General features: G+C 45.5%; 1 protein-coding gene across 4 annotated transcripts in view; it reads right to left on the bottom strand.

The window, feature by feature from the left end:
• LOC138492065 (PH and SEC7 domain-containing protein 1-like) overlaps positions 1-19,512 on the bottom strand; it is a 1,158,039-nt gene that overhangs the window by 3,297 nt on the left and 1,135,230 nt on the right. For all 4 annotated transcript variants that reach the window (XM_069619020.1, XM_069619022.1, XM_069619019.1 and 1 more), the window contains one exon: positions 269-412. In XM_069619020.1, the coding sequence (XP_069475121.1) occupies positions 269-412 (144 nt within the window). The remainder of the gene's footprint in view (positions 1-268; positions 413-19,512) is intronic.

Here is a 19,512-nt window from a genome sequence, read left to right as displayed (position 1 = left end):
AATACTGAGCCCATACGCAGTAATCCCATTACGCCGCACCCGAGTGGTGCTCCTGATTGAACACTAAGGCAACACACACACTCCGCTACCGTTGTCTAGGTGCTCTCCTGTTTCAACACTCTGCTCACTAAAAGTGACTGCACAACACCGGAGATGCTGCTGTTTTCGTACTGAGCCCACACACACACAGCCACCACTGTACAACACGACTAGATCGGACACAGAAAGCTAACATTGCAGCACAGTGCAGTAACTACCGAATACACACCTCGTAGAGCAGGTACTCCGCCCTCATGCGGTACTCCTCCCAGTCACGTGCTTTGCTCTTCTTGTCAGGAACGCTCTTCTGATGGTCTGCCAGGTCATCGGTGAACGTATCCATCCACAGCTCGTGCGACTGCCGCTGATCCTCCTGCAAATGACAGCACGGTGATTGGTTAACATCTGATCTCCCACACAAGTAGGCACTGGCAGAATCTCGCTTCCAGTCGGGTTTTCAAACAAAACACAAGTATTGTCAATCAAGCAGGCGGCGTTTGCCCATGGATCCATGGTTTACGTAGGCCAATGCAAGATCTCAGTTTCTACTCTTAGAGACTACAAACAAGACTGAAATTGCAAGACATCTGGGGACAGAATTACCTTATCACGCGCCACAAACGTTGGTAGTATTTATGCATGTTATACAAACCCCCTCAGATAAGCTCCCCTTTCACTGCGCTCGCGATGCTGCGTAATTTTCACCACGCGTCGCTACCCTCCACCTAGGGAACGTAATCCGCTTCTCATGTTTCCGACCTTGTTGTTATTGACACCAATAAATCCCACTAATCAGACGCTGATCCCCCTTAATATCCACCATGATCTGAAGAGGCTTAAAGTCACTGCCAGGAACTAGTATTACTAGTCGCAAAGCGATCAAGACGACGATTCACCATTTATCGAGAGCACACCACCGAGTGAGCTTTATGTGTGTTTAAGAATGAACAAGTTCATCTGTAATAGCGAACATAAGTGCGCAGTAACATTGACCAGCCTGCCCTTATAGTACAGTTCACATATCACTGGCTAGTTTAAGTGAGTAAGCAACGTGGTCTTGCACAGCACCCTTGTCACTTGTGGTTGACCGCGCCGTGCGTGGCTCTGTAAGAAGGAGAGTGAGTGCAATAGGAGGTGAGGCAGATGACGTGTGTTTTATCCGTGCAAGTCGGAGTACACAGGGTTCCTGTGTGACGTTATACTTCCCTGGGTTTGCAGAGACCCTTGGAATTCTATGTAAAGACCGAAGGCTCACATTATGCTTCTCTTTCTTTTAATTATTTATGCAAAGAAAGCTCAGCAGCAAGGTATTTTATGCACTTTCATATAACAAACTCATTTTGAAAGTGCGTCGAAAAAATACATAATAACTTTCAAAGTACATATAAAGTTCATAACAATCTTAGGATAACAGAAAAAACTTCATATCCCATGATGCTCCAAATGTCATCAGTGTCTGAGGTCACGTGATACTGGCCCTCCAATGAGCGCACAGATGCTCCAATAAACAGTCCTGAACAAGAAATGACTTCCTCTTTCTTTGCTGCTCACAGCAAGAGATGAGTCATTTCTTATTCAGAACGGTTTATATCTTTACATGTTAACTGCTTGTCAATAATGTTTATTTTTAATGAGTGATGTTTAATGAATCTATAAATATTGGTTTGTTGTCGTAAATTGTGACAACGTTTGTCTTGTTTACTTCTCATTGTTCACTGACGCCAGCTGCTTCCTGCTGACGTCGGTGTCATTGGGGATGAAACGAACGCTTCGTTCGTGATTTATTATTTAATGTGTGCTGTACCAGTACAGTAATCGAGACCGCCGCGGCGCCCGCTGTGTGTTTTTGTTTGCCTCCCCGGCCCAGAGTTACACGCGCGAGCTCCGTGGAGGACTGCGCGGCCCTCAGCTGAGCGCGACACGCCGGTGGGACATCAGGGGGCGCTCTCGCTCTCCCTGGTCCCTTTCTTCAACGATCCGGCACTCGTACGAGCATTTCCGTTCGGAGTAACAGTCAATGCGAGTGCGAATGCCGGAGCAGAGGAGAACGTGTCATTTCAATTAATTTACACAAAAAAAAATAATGATAAAGGAAAGAAGGATCGCTAGCAGCATCCAATGCCCACAGCTTGGTCTGCTTAGCATATCATTTGCCAGACAGTAGCTGGAGTTAACTCTCCTTCAGGATCCTGGAATGTATTAATTAATAAACAAATCTGGCACAATAAAGATCTGGGCGAGTGAGAGAAGGTGATCAAGCCCAGAGAAAAAAAAAAAAGGGGTAAGGTGTTTTAACATGGCAGCACAATACTCCCCTCGATCAAACCAGGAATGGTCAGAAGGCGAGGAGGACGAAGTGGCAATGGAAAGGAGCCTTCAAAACGTCCTATGATCCACGGTTGAAAACAGCGTACAGAAAGCTGCATCTGGTATGCTTTTACCAATACAGCAGCGCTTAGAGGACATGGAAGAGCGCATGTGAGGGGCTTCTCCAAAGAGAGGAAAGAAGACCCGAAGAGAAAACACCTTACCCAAGGGGGAAGTAGTCCGGCTCGTAAGAGCAAAAGCTCTCTGACCCCCTCCCGAGCCAGTTGATGCCTGCCACTGCTGCACTATCTGACGCCTTCTCCAGGCTGAAACACTCCTTTATGACCAGGAAGGTAACCCCTTCCTTTGAAAGACCCTCTACCCCCGAGGAAGGAAACAGGGGTGTTGGACCCTCAAGCCCGGAGGGAGACAAACAGGGCGTAGAAGATGAAGCAAATCCAGGATTATATGATGACGAATCATCACACACTTCTTCAGAAGAAGATACCGAGATTTGGGATTCAAAATCCTCAACCTCGGGGAGTACGGCAGTCCCCATCCCCAAGGGAAACACCAGGGAACAACATCCTACTGAGGGAATGTTCGACCTGCGGATTTAGTACATCCTAGGTCCACAGACTGGGAACCATCAGTCAGGAAAACTGAATACATGTTTAGCAGACTAAGTAAGCCTCTGGAAAAAGAAATCAGTGCAAGACTCGGCAGAATGTCCATGCCCCGAGATACCTCATAAGGTAGCTATGACACCAGAATTGGACTCTAAGATGATCACATTCATGGCGAAACATGTGAAAGACCCTAGAAAGGGGATAGACAGAGCCTGGAAGTCATGCCAGGATAAACTATTGGACGTTTAATCTGGAACATTGCCTACAAGATTACGATATGATAAAGAGTGAAGAGTTCTGGCATTATTGCCTAAAATCGGGTTTGGTGTCCTGGCACATAGCACTACTCTTTCAGATTTCGACAACTGTTTCTAGACGTCTAAAATTCGAGCATGTTGAACATTTAATGAGAATGGCTGTTTTAATATTTTGTAATAATTGTACTTTAGCGGTTATATTAGTGGTTTTACTTGGAAATTAATTCTGTGATCTGTACTTAGTTTTACATTCTGAATTGATTGTTTTTGTAAATCTGTATTTATGTGAAAAGCATATTTGAGCTAAGCTTATTAAAAATAAACAACAAAAAAATAACTATTGGACGTTGCGGGTCCTCTCGCACAAATATTAGATCTGGCAGAAGGGGCCTCCACCTCTTCAACTGCAATCGATGCAGTCATTCTCTCTGGGTGGGCTCAGAGAGCCATCTGCTTGCTGGGAAATGCGAGCTGCGCCATTTCTACCGAGCGCAGAAAGGGCATACTGTTCAAAATGGACTCAAAACTGACTGAATTGGCGAACACGGAGTCCGGCGGCGCCGCTCAACGGCTACTCTTTGGTGATCCTTTTATGAAAGAGATGTCCAAATTCGTAGGTACATTTACCACTCTGGACAAGGCCCAGGCCTCTATCAAGAAGGTTTTCTCATCTAAGGTTTTCACCAGGGCCGGGCGAGGTCGCTCTTCCGGCCGTTATGCCTTTGACAGAAGACCTCAATACCAACATCAGAACACCTGGCAAGACCGTGCCGATACCTTCTTCCCCTCCAGAGGACGTAGCAGAGGCCGCTACTGGAGGAGAGGTCCGAGGAACGGAACTCAACAACCCTCAGGTCAGTCTAATGCTAACAGCGCCAGCGCCGCTCACGCCCATTGGGGGGAGGCTAATATTCTTTCAGAAGCCTGGGATGCTTTGTCAGGAGACGCCTGGGTCAGGGATACAGCACGCGGACTGCGACTGAAGAGGTTGCGCGAAGAACTCCTGATAATTTACCTGGACAACATTATTCTCATGGCTCAATCTCAAGAACTAGTGCAGGAACAAACCAAGCTAACCATAAACTTGCTCACAGTCTCGGCTTCCTCCTTCCTGCCAGGAATCTAGAATTTCTCAGGTTCATTGTAGACACGCAGAATTCGCAGCTTTGTCTTCCGGCTGCCAAGATACATTCAACCAAAAGGGAAATTCGCAGGCTTCTACAGAGGGACTTGATCTCGCTGCGGATCGTCGTCCATTCAAGCGATTTTCCCGGGTCCCCTACATTACCGGGAATTGCAAAGACTGAAAGGTCAACATATGAGACGCAGTCTCTTATTCTCAAAGATTGACACTATCACCTTAAGCAAGGACAGAGCTAACTTGGTGGCTTTCGCACATGGAGTCCTGGAACGGCAGAGCCATCTTCGGTTCCACTCCAGATATCATAATTTAGCGCCTTGAAACACTTGTGTATAGGCGCGTTACAAATGCCATATCATATCATAATAGAATTGGATGCCAGCCATTCCAGATGGAGAGCAAGATGTGGCACAGCAGCCACTGGAGGGACATGGTCTCCGCAGGAGCTAGATATGCACATCAATTGTCTAGAGCTCCTCGCAGGATCTTTCGCAGTACCCTCCTTCGTCAGAAACAAAGTGAGCTGTTGCATTTAAGTAAAGATGGACAACGTATCTGCCGTGAGATACATAAATCATCTGGGTGGTACCAGGTCTCATCCATTAGCAGAACTCGCCAAAGACTTTTGGCATTTCTGTTTGGATCATCGGATCTCAGTTACGTCAGAATATCTGCCCGGTCTCAAGAATGTAATAGCGGATTGGCACTCCCTCCATTACGTCGACTCCAGCGACTGGAGTCTCGACAGGAATATATTTTTCCGCTTACAGCAGCATTGGGGTCTGCTATCCATAGACCTTTTTGCGTCTCGGCTCAACACGCAGCTCCCCGTGTTTTACAGCCGGAGACTCGACCCGGCGGCCTCAGTGACGGATGCATTCCTGCAGTCTTGGAGACTTATGCGTTTCCCCCCTTCTCCATGATAGCGAGGACCCTGGCGAAGGTGCTTCAGGACAAAGCAGAGCTGGTCCTCATATACCCAGTATGGTCTTCTCAGACCTGGTATCCAGTTATTCTGGAACTTTCCACGGATTCTCCAATCCTTCTACCCTGGTATCAGGATCTCCTATTAGCCCATGGGGACAAGCTCACCCCCTGCTAGTTTCCAGGTCTCTGACTCTAGCGGCTTGGAGGATTTCAGGGCAAGATGGAGAACTCCGGGCATGTCCAGCAAGGCAATTCATCTCATTGAAGAGAGCTGGGCCCCTGCTACATGAAAAAAGTATTCCAATTCCTGGAATACATGGAAGTTATGGTGCCAGGACCGGGGCTTGCATCCAGTTTCAGCGCCTCTAGAAGAAATTCTCAATTTTTTAGCCTTGTTAGCAGAAGGAGGCCTTGCCTACAGAACAGTAAACGCATATCCATCGGCGATCTCTGCAGGCCACGACTTCATACAAGGGGCCCCAGCTGAGGAACATCATCTAGTTTGCAGGTTGCTAAAAGGTATCCGCCTTACAGTACCGCCTCCGTCCCGTTATAACAAACTTTGGGACGTTAATCGAGTACTCAATCTCTTCATGTCATGGCCAGTTAACGAGGAGCTATCGCGTATGCCACTCTCCGGCAAGCTTACTACCTTGCTTTGTCTGATTTCTTGCAGGAGAGTGTCAGGCGTTAGAGCTCTAGATCTAGAGGGTAGGTCTTTTTCCCCTGATGGTATCGTGTTTCACATAAGGAGGAGAACTAAATGCGATTCCAGATTGATCTCTTACCCGGCTTTTAGACAACAACCCAAACTTTGCGTGGTTCAGTGTTTAAAAGCCTATGAGGAAGTAACAGCTCCGCTCAGATCCACTCCAGGCGATCAGCTTCTCATAGCTATTCGCAGACCCCATAAGAAGGTCTCAGCCCCTACCTTAGCTCACTGGGTGCGCTGGACATTAGCCCAAGTGGGGATAGATATACTGCAGTTCGGAGCTCATTCAGTTAGAGGACCCATGGCCTCAAAAGCTTTCCAGTTTGGCGTCCGCTCGGAGGACATCATGAGGATGGCTGAGTGGTCAGGTGAATCGATCTGTAAAGAATTCTACTTAAAACCAGTAGAACAGCCTGCTTCTGTAGTGGTAAGTAAGCTTTGAACGAGCATAATGTGAGCCTCCAGTCTTGACATAGAATAAAGATTTTCCATAATGACTTACTAGAAATTCTTGATTCTATTAAAGACACGGAGGCAAGCATTATCCCACCCATCGAAGAAAAGCTTGTTGCGTACTGCTTAAGTATGATTGTAGCATTATTGCATTCTATTGATCTAACTTCATATATTGTTTAACAATAATATGATGCTTTCTTCTCCCACCCCTTTAAGGGAACTAGGGTTGTTATATGCAAGAGTTAATATATTTCATTATTTTCTTGACAGCCTCTACAGACAAGTCCACCTGATTCGTTTTCTACAAAACTTTCATCTGGTTGAACGGGGTTTGGAAATCTATCGATGAAAGTCAGCAAGTTCGCAGCCTCAAAAGAGGACGTTATTTCTTGTTCAGGACTGTTTATGGGAGCAACTGTGCGCTCATTGGAGGGACAGTATCACGTGACCTCAGACACTGATGACCTTTGGAGCACCATGGGATATGGAGTTTTTTCTGTTATTCTAAGATTGTTATGAACTTTATATGTACTTTGAAACTTGATATGTATTTTTTCGACGCACTTTCAGAATGAGTTTATGTTATACCAAAGTGCATAAACTACCTTGCTGCTGAGCTTTCTTTGCATAAATAATTAAAAGAAAGAAGCATAATGCTCGCCTCCGTGTCTTTAATAGAATCAAGAATTTCTAATAAGTCATTATGGAAAATCTTTATTACGTTATCTAGTAGAGACAATTCACGACAAGAGAAGCCAGGCAAGCTTTGGGCAAGGTTACCCGCTGAAGTGGGGGTCGGCAATTGGACTGAAGAGGGGAGTTTAGTGGTAGCTCAAACATGTGTGGTAACCGCTCAGCCTTTGGCCGTTGTCTTTTGGGTATGTGCGTGTGTATTTTAATGTGGCAAAATATTTTATATTGGAGTTTAGACAAGTTGGGGGTGACCTACTAAGAAAAAGAAGTGGGCGGGGGAATAAATGTTGGGTGCCCTCTGGGATTGAGGCAGTATGTGCCTGCTGGTGAAGTGAATGAGGCAGTTTGTGAGACGTTTGATTGCAATAATCACTCAATTTTGTCACTGGCCAATGTGGGTCTGCTTTCCAAAGGCTTAGTCGGCTGGATGTATATGGGTTCCTGTTAAATTAAACTGTTTTCAGGGTGCCTTCAGTCAGGGCAAAGTTTATAGAGTATATGTGTGGGGTTCTGGAGCTGGTCTCGTAAAGAGGTTACCTGAAAAGCTGATTTTTGGCTGTTCTCTGAAGGTTGGGTTGTCTTCTGTACAGACATGATTGAGCAGGGGACTCCAGAGTTTGGTTGCCTGTAAGAGAACAAGGACTCCCCCCCCCAACCCTTCTCCCCCAAGTCATTTCCAGCAAAGAGTGCTGTTGCTGAGTCACATAGATCTTGATGGCATGATGTGTAAGCATTCTGTAGGAATGGACTCCGGGCCCTCTACCTTAGTAGGCGTGGTGAGCAATACATAGATTTTTGACATGGTTCGATTGGGAGCCAGTGAAGTGTACAGAGTGCTGTGGTGAAGTGTTTGTATCTTGCCAACTTTAAGCAGGGCAGGCTTTAGCGGTGGCAGATCCCGGGGCAGCAAAGAAAAAAAAAAAATTTGGCACCACTCCTCCTCCCCCCACACGTCCTTGGTCATGCACGGGGGGGACGTCATTTTTCAAAAGGCACTGATGCAAAAGCATCAGTACCCTATTGCTATTAAATGCGCTCTCTCCTGAGAGCGGGGTGCATTTAATTTAATTGTGTGCCTGCCGCGCCATCTCCCATCACACCAGCTCGGGGAGACCTTGAAAGACTCAACCGAGCTGGTGTGGCAGGGGGCCATTGGCGCCCAGGGGGCCATTGGCGCCCAGGCGGCGCTGCCCTAAGGACAGCCCTGCCTTTAGGACCTGTCTGGCTGAAGACATTGTGGAGTGTTTGTAGTATCTTGAGTATCTATGGTCTGATGCCAAGGTAAAAGCGGTTAGTGTAGTTAAGTCTTGATAGTATCAGTGTGATAACGGTCATGTTCCTGTCCATGAAGGTCAATTAGTGCATGAGTTGTAAGGTGAAGATTTGGAAGAAACTCTGTAATGGAACCACCACCTGCCCCTTTTCTCCACAAATCATCAGTACACCTGCCCTGCAACCCATAGCGATTATACGTGTGGTTTCTATGGAGCATCACTTACGTTTTGATGCACTTATCATTGCGACCCACCCTTGTTCGTCAAAGCCATCTTTTGGTCACGTAAAGTCATATTTTGACGAGTTAAGTTGGAATGCTCTGGTGTCACAAACCATAGCATGCACCCCTCCTTCTGATGCGTGCAGCTGCATGACAAAACATAGTCTGAATGAATTTACGCAATCACCTGTTCCCATGTAAAATGTATATATTTTATTGTGCATTTGTAAGGCGCTTATACATCAAGTAAATTGTGTTTCAAAGCGCCAACGGGGCAGCAGGGAGGGAACATGGAAAATAAAGCAAATATAACCATGGAAGATAGAGACAAGATGCGCTCTCCTGCAATGTAGATCAACACAGCCTTTCTCTATGTTTTCATTATTATCCATATGTCTGTCTCGTTTGTGCTTTATTTTAAACTACATTTTATCTTTACTTTGGGGTGCATTCAAAGACCCCAAAGAGAAGTCCCTTTCACATGAACAGCATGATTTTAAATACTGAACCAAAAACAGCTTGGCCTGTGTGTTTTTTCAAGTAAAATTTAAGAGCCATGTGTAAAAGGGGCCTACCTGTCACTACCAAAGGAAAAGCAGCATTTGAATTCACAAAAGAAGGAGGAATCAACGATTCCTTTCACATGGAAAACAGGATTTTGAAACAGCAACACAAAAACGGCTTGCATAGGTGTGTGCAAGTAAAAGCAGTTTAATTGTGAAAATGTATCATGGCTAACAGAAAAATGTCAGGGGAAAGACGATGTGCTGGTTGACAAAAAGCAATGTATATTATGTTTCACATACAAAATACCAGTGACATTTGAAAAGCCACTTTGTTTTCATGGAAAAATATCAGCCCAAGGCAAACCCTTTTTGCTGGCTGTGGGCAAACTTCAGAAGGAAATCTCCTTCTGCCAGTCTGGATGTTATATCTACCATCTAATTACCAACTGCCATAAAGTGTCCTGCTAACGGTGTCAAAAACCAGTGTTCCCCAGACTTTCTTGCTCTGAAAGCAGTGACTGCCGGACAAGTTCCCCTTGGCTGGGGCATGACCAATATGTGTGAAAATGGAGGCAACAACTTCAAAGGGCAAGCTTCCAACACAAAGAGACTGATAAAAAAACAACCCTGGGTACAGGCTGACCCAGTGAAAATGGCCTGAAGGCAGGAGGATTGCCATTTGTCCCACATGAAGATTCACAATTAATTTAAAAGGAATATTATCATTTAGGCCTTTTTCTCAGCAATCATAAATCATACTGATTTCATTAAGGTACAATTTTTTAATGTAATTTCCAGGCGATTGTAGTGATATAAAATTCCCTCACCCACGACCCAGGCAACTGTAATGGCCAGTTAAACTAGAGTTCTGGCTGATCTGAACCTGTTCTAAATGTGAGAGTTGGTTAACGGGCAGAGCATACAATTAGGGATATGGGCAATAATTTACATATTCATAACTGTTATGCTTTTTATGGAAACATCAGAAAAGTGCCACACAGCCGTGAAACATGGGACGGACCTGGTGGTCGGCTTATCTAATGCCCCATAATAAGCTTAATCAGAAAATATGTATATTTATTTACATTTTTAAAGCGCACAACTGCCCTCGGGCATCGTGGCGCTGTTTCAATAAAGTTTACTTGGCATAGGTGAGTATCACAAAGACAATGGAAACATGGGGACAGACATAGCTAAAGTTTCGAGGTTACATGGGAACAGTGAGCATAGGTACAGTTGTATATTACAGACATTATTCACATTGCAGTAGTATTTTAAGTAGGATTCACTTAAATAAAGTGGTTTTCAGTGCCTTTCTGAAGGCCATGAGGGATGTTTCAGCTCTAAGTTTGGGAGGTAGAGAGTTCCAAGATTTTGGCACTAGGACTTCGAAACTCGAACCGCCAGCTTTAGCTCTATTCAAGTTGGGGACAGAGAGTTGGTTAGTGTACAGGTCCCTTTTGGGTCTGAGTGACTGGTCTGGTTTTATACGTTCAGTAAGGTAGCTAGGGGCAGATTGGGATATGCATCTGTGGGTAATGGTGAGAGTCTTGAACTGGATGCGCTCTTTGACTGGGAGCCAGTGGGCATTTTGTCTTGCTAGGGAGATGTGTTCCCTCCTAGGAATATTGAGGGCTGCTCTCAAGACGTTGTTCTTTGTGATTTGAAGTCTATTAATGTTTTTGGCAGAGGTGCCTAGTAGGAGCACGTTGCAGTAATCAAATTTGGCACCTATGGCGGCTCTAGCGATGTTGAGGCAGTTTATAGTGGATAGGTGAGGCTTTACTGCATTGATTATTTTAGTTGTTAGGGCTGCTGAAGAGGAGATGTAACTAACATGTCTATCCATGGACAGGGTTGAATCTAGGTATACTCCTAGAGTTTTTACAGCAGAGGAGACCAAGATTACTGAGTTCTCAATTAAGAAGGTGCTGTATTTGTTGTCTAGTTTGCTGAGGGATTCTTTAGGGCCCACCAGTAGGATCTCTGTCTTATCTCCATTGAGACAGGGGCCATTGGCTGCCACCCAGGCCTGGATGATGGTATATGTGTTTTGTAGGGTTTTTAGGTCTTGCTCGTAATCACCAGTTAATGGGAGAAGAATTTGTGTGTCGTCGGCATAATTGGTGAATGTTATGCCGAATTCTTCTAGGTTGTTGAATAGAAGAAGTGTGAATAGGTTGTATAGTGTGGGGGAGGTGCAGGAACCTTGTGGTACTCCGCAGTTGATGGGGGAGGGAGTGGCTGACGCTTGGTCTGAGTAGACCCTCATAGCTCTGCCCTCCAGGAAGGATGAGATCCATGTTGTGGCCTCAGTAGAGAAGTGAGCTGTATTGGTGAGGTGTGTCTTTAGGGTTTTATGGTCGACTAGGTCGAACGCAGCCGACAGGTCAAGGAGTAGGAGGATGGCATATTTGCCGTTATCCATATTTTTTAGGAGCTGTAGGTCGAGTAGCGCTGACTCTGCGCAATGGCGTGGACGAAAACCGGACTGTCTCTTGCCTAGGATGTTGTGAGATTCAAGGCAGGCTTGTATATGTAGATAAGCAGCCTTGTCCAGGATTTTCAGAAGAAATGGCACTGTTGTAATAGGCCTGTAGTTTGTGGGCGAATCTGGGTCTAGAGTGGGCTTTTTTAGCAGTGGGCGAACCCAGGCTTCCTTGAGAGAGGAGGGTACTGAGCCAGTGGCAACTGATGCGTTGATAAAGGTTGCAATGAACGGCGCTAGGGACTCAGCGCAGTCTTTGATTATATTTGCTGGACAGATGTCCCCTTTGAAGAGTGAGGGTTTTATTTGTTTCATAATGAGTAGGACCTCAGGAGCGGTTACCTTTCTAAAAGTAAATGGCAGTGGTGGATTTCTATTATGTTGGATAGCGTGCTTAGGGTTAGGGGCGGTTCGCGTTTTGTGAGGCGACTTGGGTAGATTGTCAAGGTTTGCTTTGATTTTCTTATGGAGTAGGTCTATTCTGTCAAGCATAGCCTTCTGGATGTCATTACACCATTTCTCGTCTTTGACCGTTTGATGTTTGGACGTGGGAGGTATGACTAGCTCATTGAAGATAGCGAATAGTTCATTTGAGTGTGATTGGGCATTATCGATTCTAGTATTATATGTAGCAGCTTTAGCTTTCGCTATGGCGTTTTTGTATTGTTTAACGATAGTTAGGTATGAGTCACGTAGAGGGGCGGAGGGGCAGGATTGCCATTTTTTAAGAGCTTGTCTTTTGAGTGCTTTTACGTCTCGTAGGTCTTGGTTGAACAATTAACTGGTGTGGAAGAGTTTCTTTTAGCTTTTTTGGTCTCTAATGGGGCAATTGTGTCGCTGACCTCTTTAATAGTGGTGTTGTAAAGTTCGACTAGTTCTTTAGGGTTATTAGAGATGGGTGATGCTAATGCTGAGACTTCTAGGAGTGGGCAAATTCTCTCTTTAGTGAGTAGTTTTTTAGATCTGGCTAGGGCAGCTGGCATGGGAAGGTTTTAAGTAATAGCTGCATTCGTTGGGATGTAGAAGTGGATGAGGTGGTGATCGGTCCATGGTTATGGAGTGTTTGAGCTGATATCTACTCTACAGTTGTGGTCGACTAGCCAATCTAGTATGCAGCCTTTAGTGTGAGTGGCAGAGTCAACTCTCTGGATGAATTGTAAGCCCAGAAGGGCTTTAGCAAAGGTTTTGCTGTGTTTGTCTTTTGTGTCATTGAATCCGAAATTCAGGTCTCCTAGGAGTATGGCTTTAGTATTTTGTTTGAGGTTGTTACCTAAGAGGTGTAGGATGTCGGCTTGGAAGTTCAAGAGTGGGCCTGGATGCCGGTAGATAAGGTGCATTGTCATGGTGTTGTTAGGTGTGAAGGAGATTTTTACTGATAGGGCATCAACGTTCTCGGAAGTGATGGATTTAATTTGTCTAGCCTTCAGTGTTTCTTTGACTATTAGGGCCACACCTCCGCCTTTGTGTGGTGGTCTATCTTGACGGAGGATGATGTACCCGGGGGGGAGGGACTGGTATATGGCTGGTCCAGAAGCTTCATGAAGCCAAGTTTATGTAATGGCTAGAGCGTCTAGCTCGAGGTCAGAGATTAAGTCATGTATTTCTGTGGCATGGGCTTGTAAAGATCAAGCATTAATGAGAGCAAGCTGGATTTGGGAGGGTTCATGTGTGCTCGGTTTAGCGGTGTTGGTTTGGTGGTGTTGGTATGGTGTTTGGTGGTGGGATGTTGGGGTTTTGGAGTAGGAGTGATTATAGTAGGTGGGAGGAGCGAGGTGTGAGTTTGTGAGTTTTGATGTGTGCTGTGGTTGTGCGGGCTCCTAATCTAATGTTTCTTATGAGCACTGGTGGTGTGTGGGATGTGAATCCGGCAGTGGATTTAGGCTTGGGGACAGCGTTAGTGGGTGGGGTAGCTGTGGATTTATGGTTATGGCGCTCATGTGTGATTAGGGCTGGTAGGAACGGAGTAGGAGGAATGGAGTTAGAACATGGAAGCCTGTTGGAGTGGCTGGAGGCCATGTTAAGTATAGTGGATGTGGCCTAGGGGTAGAGGTGAGGGGTCCAGATAGCAGGAAATGGGCAGGTTCGACTTAGGCTAGATGCATACACAGAGGGGAAGTTTAACTTAGGCTAGGTGCATACACAGTGGGTAAAATCGACTTAGGCTAGGTGCATACAAAATAGGCAAATTCGACTTGGGCTAGGTGCCTACAAAATAGGCAGATTGAGCTTGAGCTAGGTGCATACAAAATAGGCAGAATGAGCTTGAGCTAGGTGAGGGCAGGTTATGCTTTGGCTAGGTAGAGGTAGCAGAAGTGACTGGTATCAATTACAGGTAAAAAGTAGTTCTAATATCAAGTGCACCAAAATAGGCTAGCAACAAATCTACAGGTCTAGATTGAAATCCTTTGCACAGGAGTGGGCTGGGATCACTTTTAGGAAATGCTCGTAGCAGTTACACAGGAATAGGCTAGAATCATTTTCAAGAATGGTCTAGGGGCACTATTAGGTCTGGGCTAATCAGTTTTAGGACTGAGGCCAGGCTACAGGCCAGTATTTGCACGTTGAAGCAGATCTGGGTGGCTGAACACAATCATATGACAGATGTGAGCAATAAGCAGAGTCGGTGGGGAGTGTGCATAGAGGTATGCAATAGTCTGTCTAACGTGCGATATGCTTACAATGGTCAATCATGTATGGCTACGAAAATGATGACACAATACAGGTATGTAAGGCGCATTAGGCTGTAGCAGAGTGGCTTGATAAGGCGCAATCATTAGGGGAAGCAGGAGTATAGGCAGAATTACATGTGCAACATAACGAAATAGAGCATTTACTGTGCATGTTTAGTTTGTACAGGCTTTGGTGGGGCATTTGCAGTATGGTGTGAGCAGTGTCACATAACAGCTTGAACGGCGACAGTTCACGCAGGTGGGGTAGCGGAGCAAGGAGATAAGTGTTACCTTAGGTACGTGCAGTGGGGCAACTGGAGTCGGCCGTGGCTGGGCCAGCCTGGACAGGGGATCTGGCTGACGTCGTGTACGGCTGTGGACAGGCTCGGGACAGGAGCCTTTGTGCTTCTGCCTTCGTGCGTCATCTGGCTTGCACCTGCCGGTGTTCTGGGCACAGGGATAGGTTGATGGGCAGCCAATCCTTTGCAGCAGCAGTGGAGGGGGGGCGGAAGTGAAAAAACCTACAGGTCGGGCATCTTAGAGTGGTCAGACCTCGTAGGTGTTGTGGCAGCGGGAAGCAGCGTTCATCCGGGATTGTGGCGAAAACAGATTCCTGGGTAAAAGTAGCACGAGTTGCACAGTGCTGCTATGAGCCTATGGGCTCCACGTTAAATATAGTGTAGCAAATGCGGGCATCTTAGAAGTGGCGTTCGGGCACCTGGGGTCACCTCGTGCCTCGGGCTTGCTTCAGATGTGATCTTGGGCACTGCTCCTGCAGTGCACCATGAGGAGAGCGCTCCTACTCCTCCGGAGTCCTGGATGGCATGGAATGGCTCGGGACAGGAGCCTTTGTGCTTCTGCCTTCGGTATACTAGGCAGTTACTAGCAAAATTATGAAGTTATGATACATAACTAGTTTCTGCCAACAATTTGAAAGGAGAACAAATGGCGATTACAAATGGGAATTGCCATATGTTGCTGCAGACCCCTAAACCAATCCTGACTGGGGGCTGGGTTTGGGAGGAGAACGAAGGGTAACTGTCCAATCCTAGTGGCAAGAACTCTGGCAGGGTTCTTCCCCAAGATTGTAAAATGTGCGGCGTCATCGGTGCTATATAAGGGAGACTGCACCAGGAGGAGGGGACACACAGACAGTGCTGGTGAAATTTACCATCAGGAGGGCTGTGGAAACTAACCATCTGACAGCTGTAAGGAAACACCAGTGGAGATCGCTTGGGAGTGCATCTGAATGGAGCTGTCTTTTTCTAGGAAGGCCTCAAAGCTGACTGGGTCCTATGGTGGAGAGCAGGAGGACTTCTTTGAGTGTGGAGTGACCATACCCTGCCCTATCTTTCCAGAGTGTCCCGAGTTGCAGATGGCTTTCTTGAACTTTAAACAGAGGCTTTCTATGTAAGTAGAACTGAACCCCGGGAAACCAAACGGTGGGGGAGTCTGCTTGCTTTTAATCCTTTCCCTTTATAGTGGATGGGGGTGCAAAACTGTGTAGATCTATGGCCTATTTAACTAAAAATAGGCATTTAATTAATTCCCCATTTGGCAGAACACTTGGGGTGAATTTCGTTAAAAGCCAAAATTAACAAAGCTCACTTCCCAGTGTGCGCTGAAAACTATAGCCAATCATTTAATTGGGTAATCTTTTTTGTCCTGTTGACCACAACTTCTTTAAGGAAGAGGGGTGTCTTCGATCTTAAATCAGTCCAATCTTTTTGTCCAACTTTCCCCTAACACGCCTAGGCCTTTCAGTGCAGGGGGGTCTGAAATCCCAAATTCCCCAAATCATTCCAGTTTTTCTTTCTGACTTCCCCAACACCGACCAAAGTAGGGGGGTCTCGAAAAACAAACCCCTAAATCACTGTGTGTTGATTTTAAACCAAAAGTGTAGACGAAATCATAATTGCCATTTGTATTTGTACCAATCTTGAAATCCTACTGCTAGCCTTTTAAGCCTGCAGGAAAATCAAAATCGCACAACACTATATGATAATTGTGGTTATTGCTCAGTTTAATGATTTCTTGAAGTGGAATTTGTAGAAAGTGAAGAATTGTGATTGTGTTCTTTTCAACTCCCTTTTCTGATGTATTTATGCTGAGAGAAGTGGATTGTGTTGTGCCACAAATAAAGTGGTGTTTGACATTTCCGTGCTAATTTCCATTACTTTTAATAAAAAAAAAGACCAATATATTTCACGTACACCGGCCTGGTTCTTGGCTCATTGTTAGCTCAGGGGGAGGGACCCAAGGTGCATGATTTGTGTCTGAAGTAGGGCGGAATAAAATAATCTGTTAAACAGTTTGTTGTGTCACACCTTAAGTGGGGATGGAAGGAAATCCCTGTGTTGGGGTGGCATCTCAATAAACTGTTACAATTTGGGGGCTTGTCCAGGATTTAGCTCCCTATTTCTCACTCATGAAAAGTACTTTGTGACAGACTATTTTAATGCAATTGCATTAAGGTAGAGGCAAAGTCATCCTTGTGTTTTATTAAAGTGCTGCAAGGTCTTGACCCCCGAGTTCCAGGGAGATATATAGGTGAAAAATTAAGATTGTGTAAGAATGTATTCGTGTAAGGAAATCAAGCAGAAACAGGGTGATTTTGCCCCTGCGTAAAGAAAGTTTTACTAAGTTGCAAAAAGCCATTGTGAAAATGTCTATTGTACAAATTGGGGAAGCCAGGGAGCATCTCCTAGCTAAATTATTTCTTAAAGGAGAATGGGTGGAGGACGATGTTGGAAACTGGCAAACCAGAATTGTGCCGGAGGTTACCTCAGTAAGCAATAGTATTTGGCTTGAAGGTGGAATGTTGCACCAGGTGCTTGAGGCATTTTATACGACCACAACTGCTTGTGATGAACAGATACAAATAGCCCAGTGAACTGCTCAGTTATATTTTCATTTTTCAGAGCATTGACGAAATAGTGGGGCTAGTAGGATGGATCAGGCTGAAGGCCTGTCACAGGCCCAGTATCTTGTTCAACAACTCAAAGATGAGCTGAAAAAACAGCAGCAAGAGAGTGCAGACTGTAAAACACAGTTTTGCACACAGCAAAATGCACACAAAGTGTGTAGAAAATCTAAGTGCACTGCAACACAGGCTAGATGTCCAGGCTGCTCATAATAGAGTCATTTTGGAGGACACGACATTCCAATCGGAAATAAAAAATGAAAACTGAAAATAGTCAGTTATTAAAGGGATTGATTCCCACAGCGAATTTGACCAGATGCACCAAAACATAGGCAGTTGGAAAAAGCAAAATAAGCAACTGATGAAGGAAAAAGACCTTCTGAAACAGGAGGTGCATCAGTTGAAAATTGATGTAGACAAGGGACAGTCAGGTTCTCAGGAACTGATCAGAATTAGAGAAGAACTGAATGAGCTAATAGAGCGAGTGAGACAAATAGAAGCTGATTTATTAGAGGCAGCAAAATGTAGGGACGAAAAGAGATTATTCTCCTGAAGGAAAAGCGCCTTGAATAGGCACACAGCATACAAGGCTCATAGAGGGAAAATGAACCACTTCAGCACAAGGTGCAGCAAACAAAGGATCGGTTGGTAGCTCAGAGCAGGGTGCTCGACACTAATCAGGCCCTAGTGTCAGAGTTACAAAGCCAGCTCTCTGACTTCCAACAGCAAATAAAGAGAGACACAGGTGTGAGAGCCTCCCCAAGGAAATAGAAAATTATAAACAGGCCCTGAGGCACCCTGGCCAATCAGGATATGGGACAAGGCCCACTGATCAAGGTGAGGTACCCTTCCCAAGAGGGGCCTGATATGCCAGTCATTTACAACCTCTCATGCACCAATGGGAACTGACCTCATGCATGTTACCTATCAAGAACAGGGTGACATGAGGCAGTTAGACTTAACCAGGCCTAGCACAGCTGATGAAGAAGGCCAGTTCCTGTCTGATACTGATGGGTATTCATCTCTACCACACAGAAGGGAAAGTGGCCGGACCAGTGTTCCTGGGAAGTAAGGAATAATACGGTAAGTACTTCAGACCATGAATACTCTTATGATGAGAAAGTCAGGGAGTTAGATTGGCTGAAGAAGCGATTACAAAGAGACCACCTTGTCCGGTTTGGTGAAAGGAGAAAAGCCAGACCCTCAGCCTATGAAGGGCATTCTAAAAACCTCTGTATATTCAGAGAAAGGGAATTTGCCAGAGTCCCTGGTAGGAGGGATGAGGAAACTGTGTTCTATCCTGGGCTGGAAAGGAAATCCAGGGAGAGTGACCCCGAGGGTTCACTTTGGTCCAGGCAAGAAGAGTCCAGACCCTGTGGTTCTGAGAGATATACCTAGTCTCAGAGATAGGGAGCACCTAGAAGACAGGGAAGGGAGTACCAGTAGCAGCACTGAGTCCGAAGGTGAATGGAATCAGGTGCAGAGGAAGAAAAAGACAGTGAAACGGAACAAGGGTTTCGTGAAAGACCCAATAAGCCTCTGCAGGAAATCCCGCACCCCCACCGCCTATATGTTGGAAGCCTGAGATCGTGCCATGTTTCACACTAGCAGTTTTACCAATACCGCAGTGAATATTTGAAAGAAGGTATCCACTGAGAAAACCCCATCAAATGTATTGCCGAAGAGAATAAGCCGAGATCATGGAAGTGCATGGCAAGGCTGTCTGGCCTGGTTTCAAAACTAAAGTAGCCAAGGTCGGTTATCTATTCTTGAAAGCAGTGAACATGCAAAGGATGAATCATCCCTTGTTAAGGTGCAGAGAAAGAACACCAACAATAGTTAGTGCCTGCACTCCCATAAATTCCCAGAAACAAGAATATTTTGCAAGGCCAAGTTCAAAGACAATCTTCATGGCAGAAGGCATGGGTGATGAGAGATGGTGGGCTAATTGGGTGGGGAGGTACAGTCAAGTCCACCTCCTGACACCTGGGTCAGAGCTTACGTGCTGCTAAGTGAACTGAATGTTCCAGACATGGAACAAGTGTGCAAACCAATTGTAGAGGGCCGTATAACGAAGGGCCTTATAGTTTGAAGAACAATGATAAACTGTGCAATTAATAGTGTTAAAGATGACCTGTTTTAGAGGTAGGTATAAGTTGTCCACCTGACAGAGGGCAGCCAATCAAAATCCTAGTCCCTATGGCAAGTTTATTTAGATATCTCCCTTAACCAATCCCAACCCTTGATAGGTTTTCTATTATTTGCCATGT

The sequence above is a fragment of the Ambystoma mexicanum genome, chromosome 10, assembly GCF_040938575.1.
Source record: "Ambystoma mexicanum isolate Mex_15411 chromosome 10, UKY_AmexF1_1, whole genome shotgun sequence".
NCBI classification, from domain to species: Eukaryota; Metazoa; Chordata; class Amphibia; order Caudata; family Ambystomatidae; genus Ambystoma; species Ambystoma mexicanum.
Note: the sequence above shows the minus strand (reverse complement) of the source record. Positions and strands in the feature narration are given on the sequence as shown.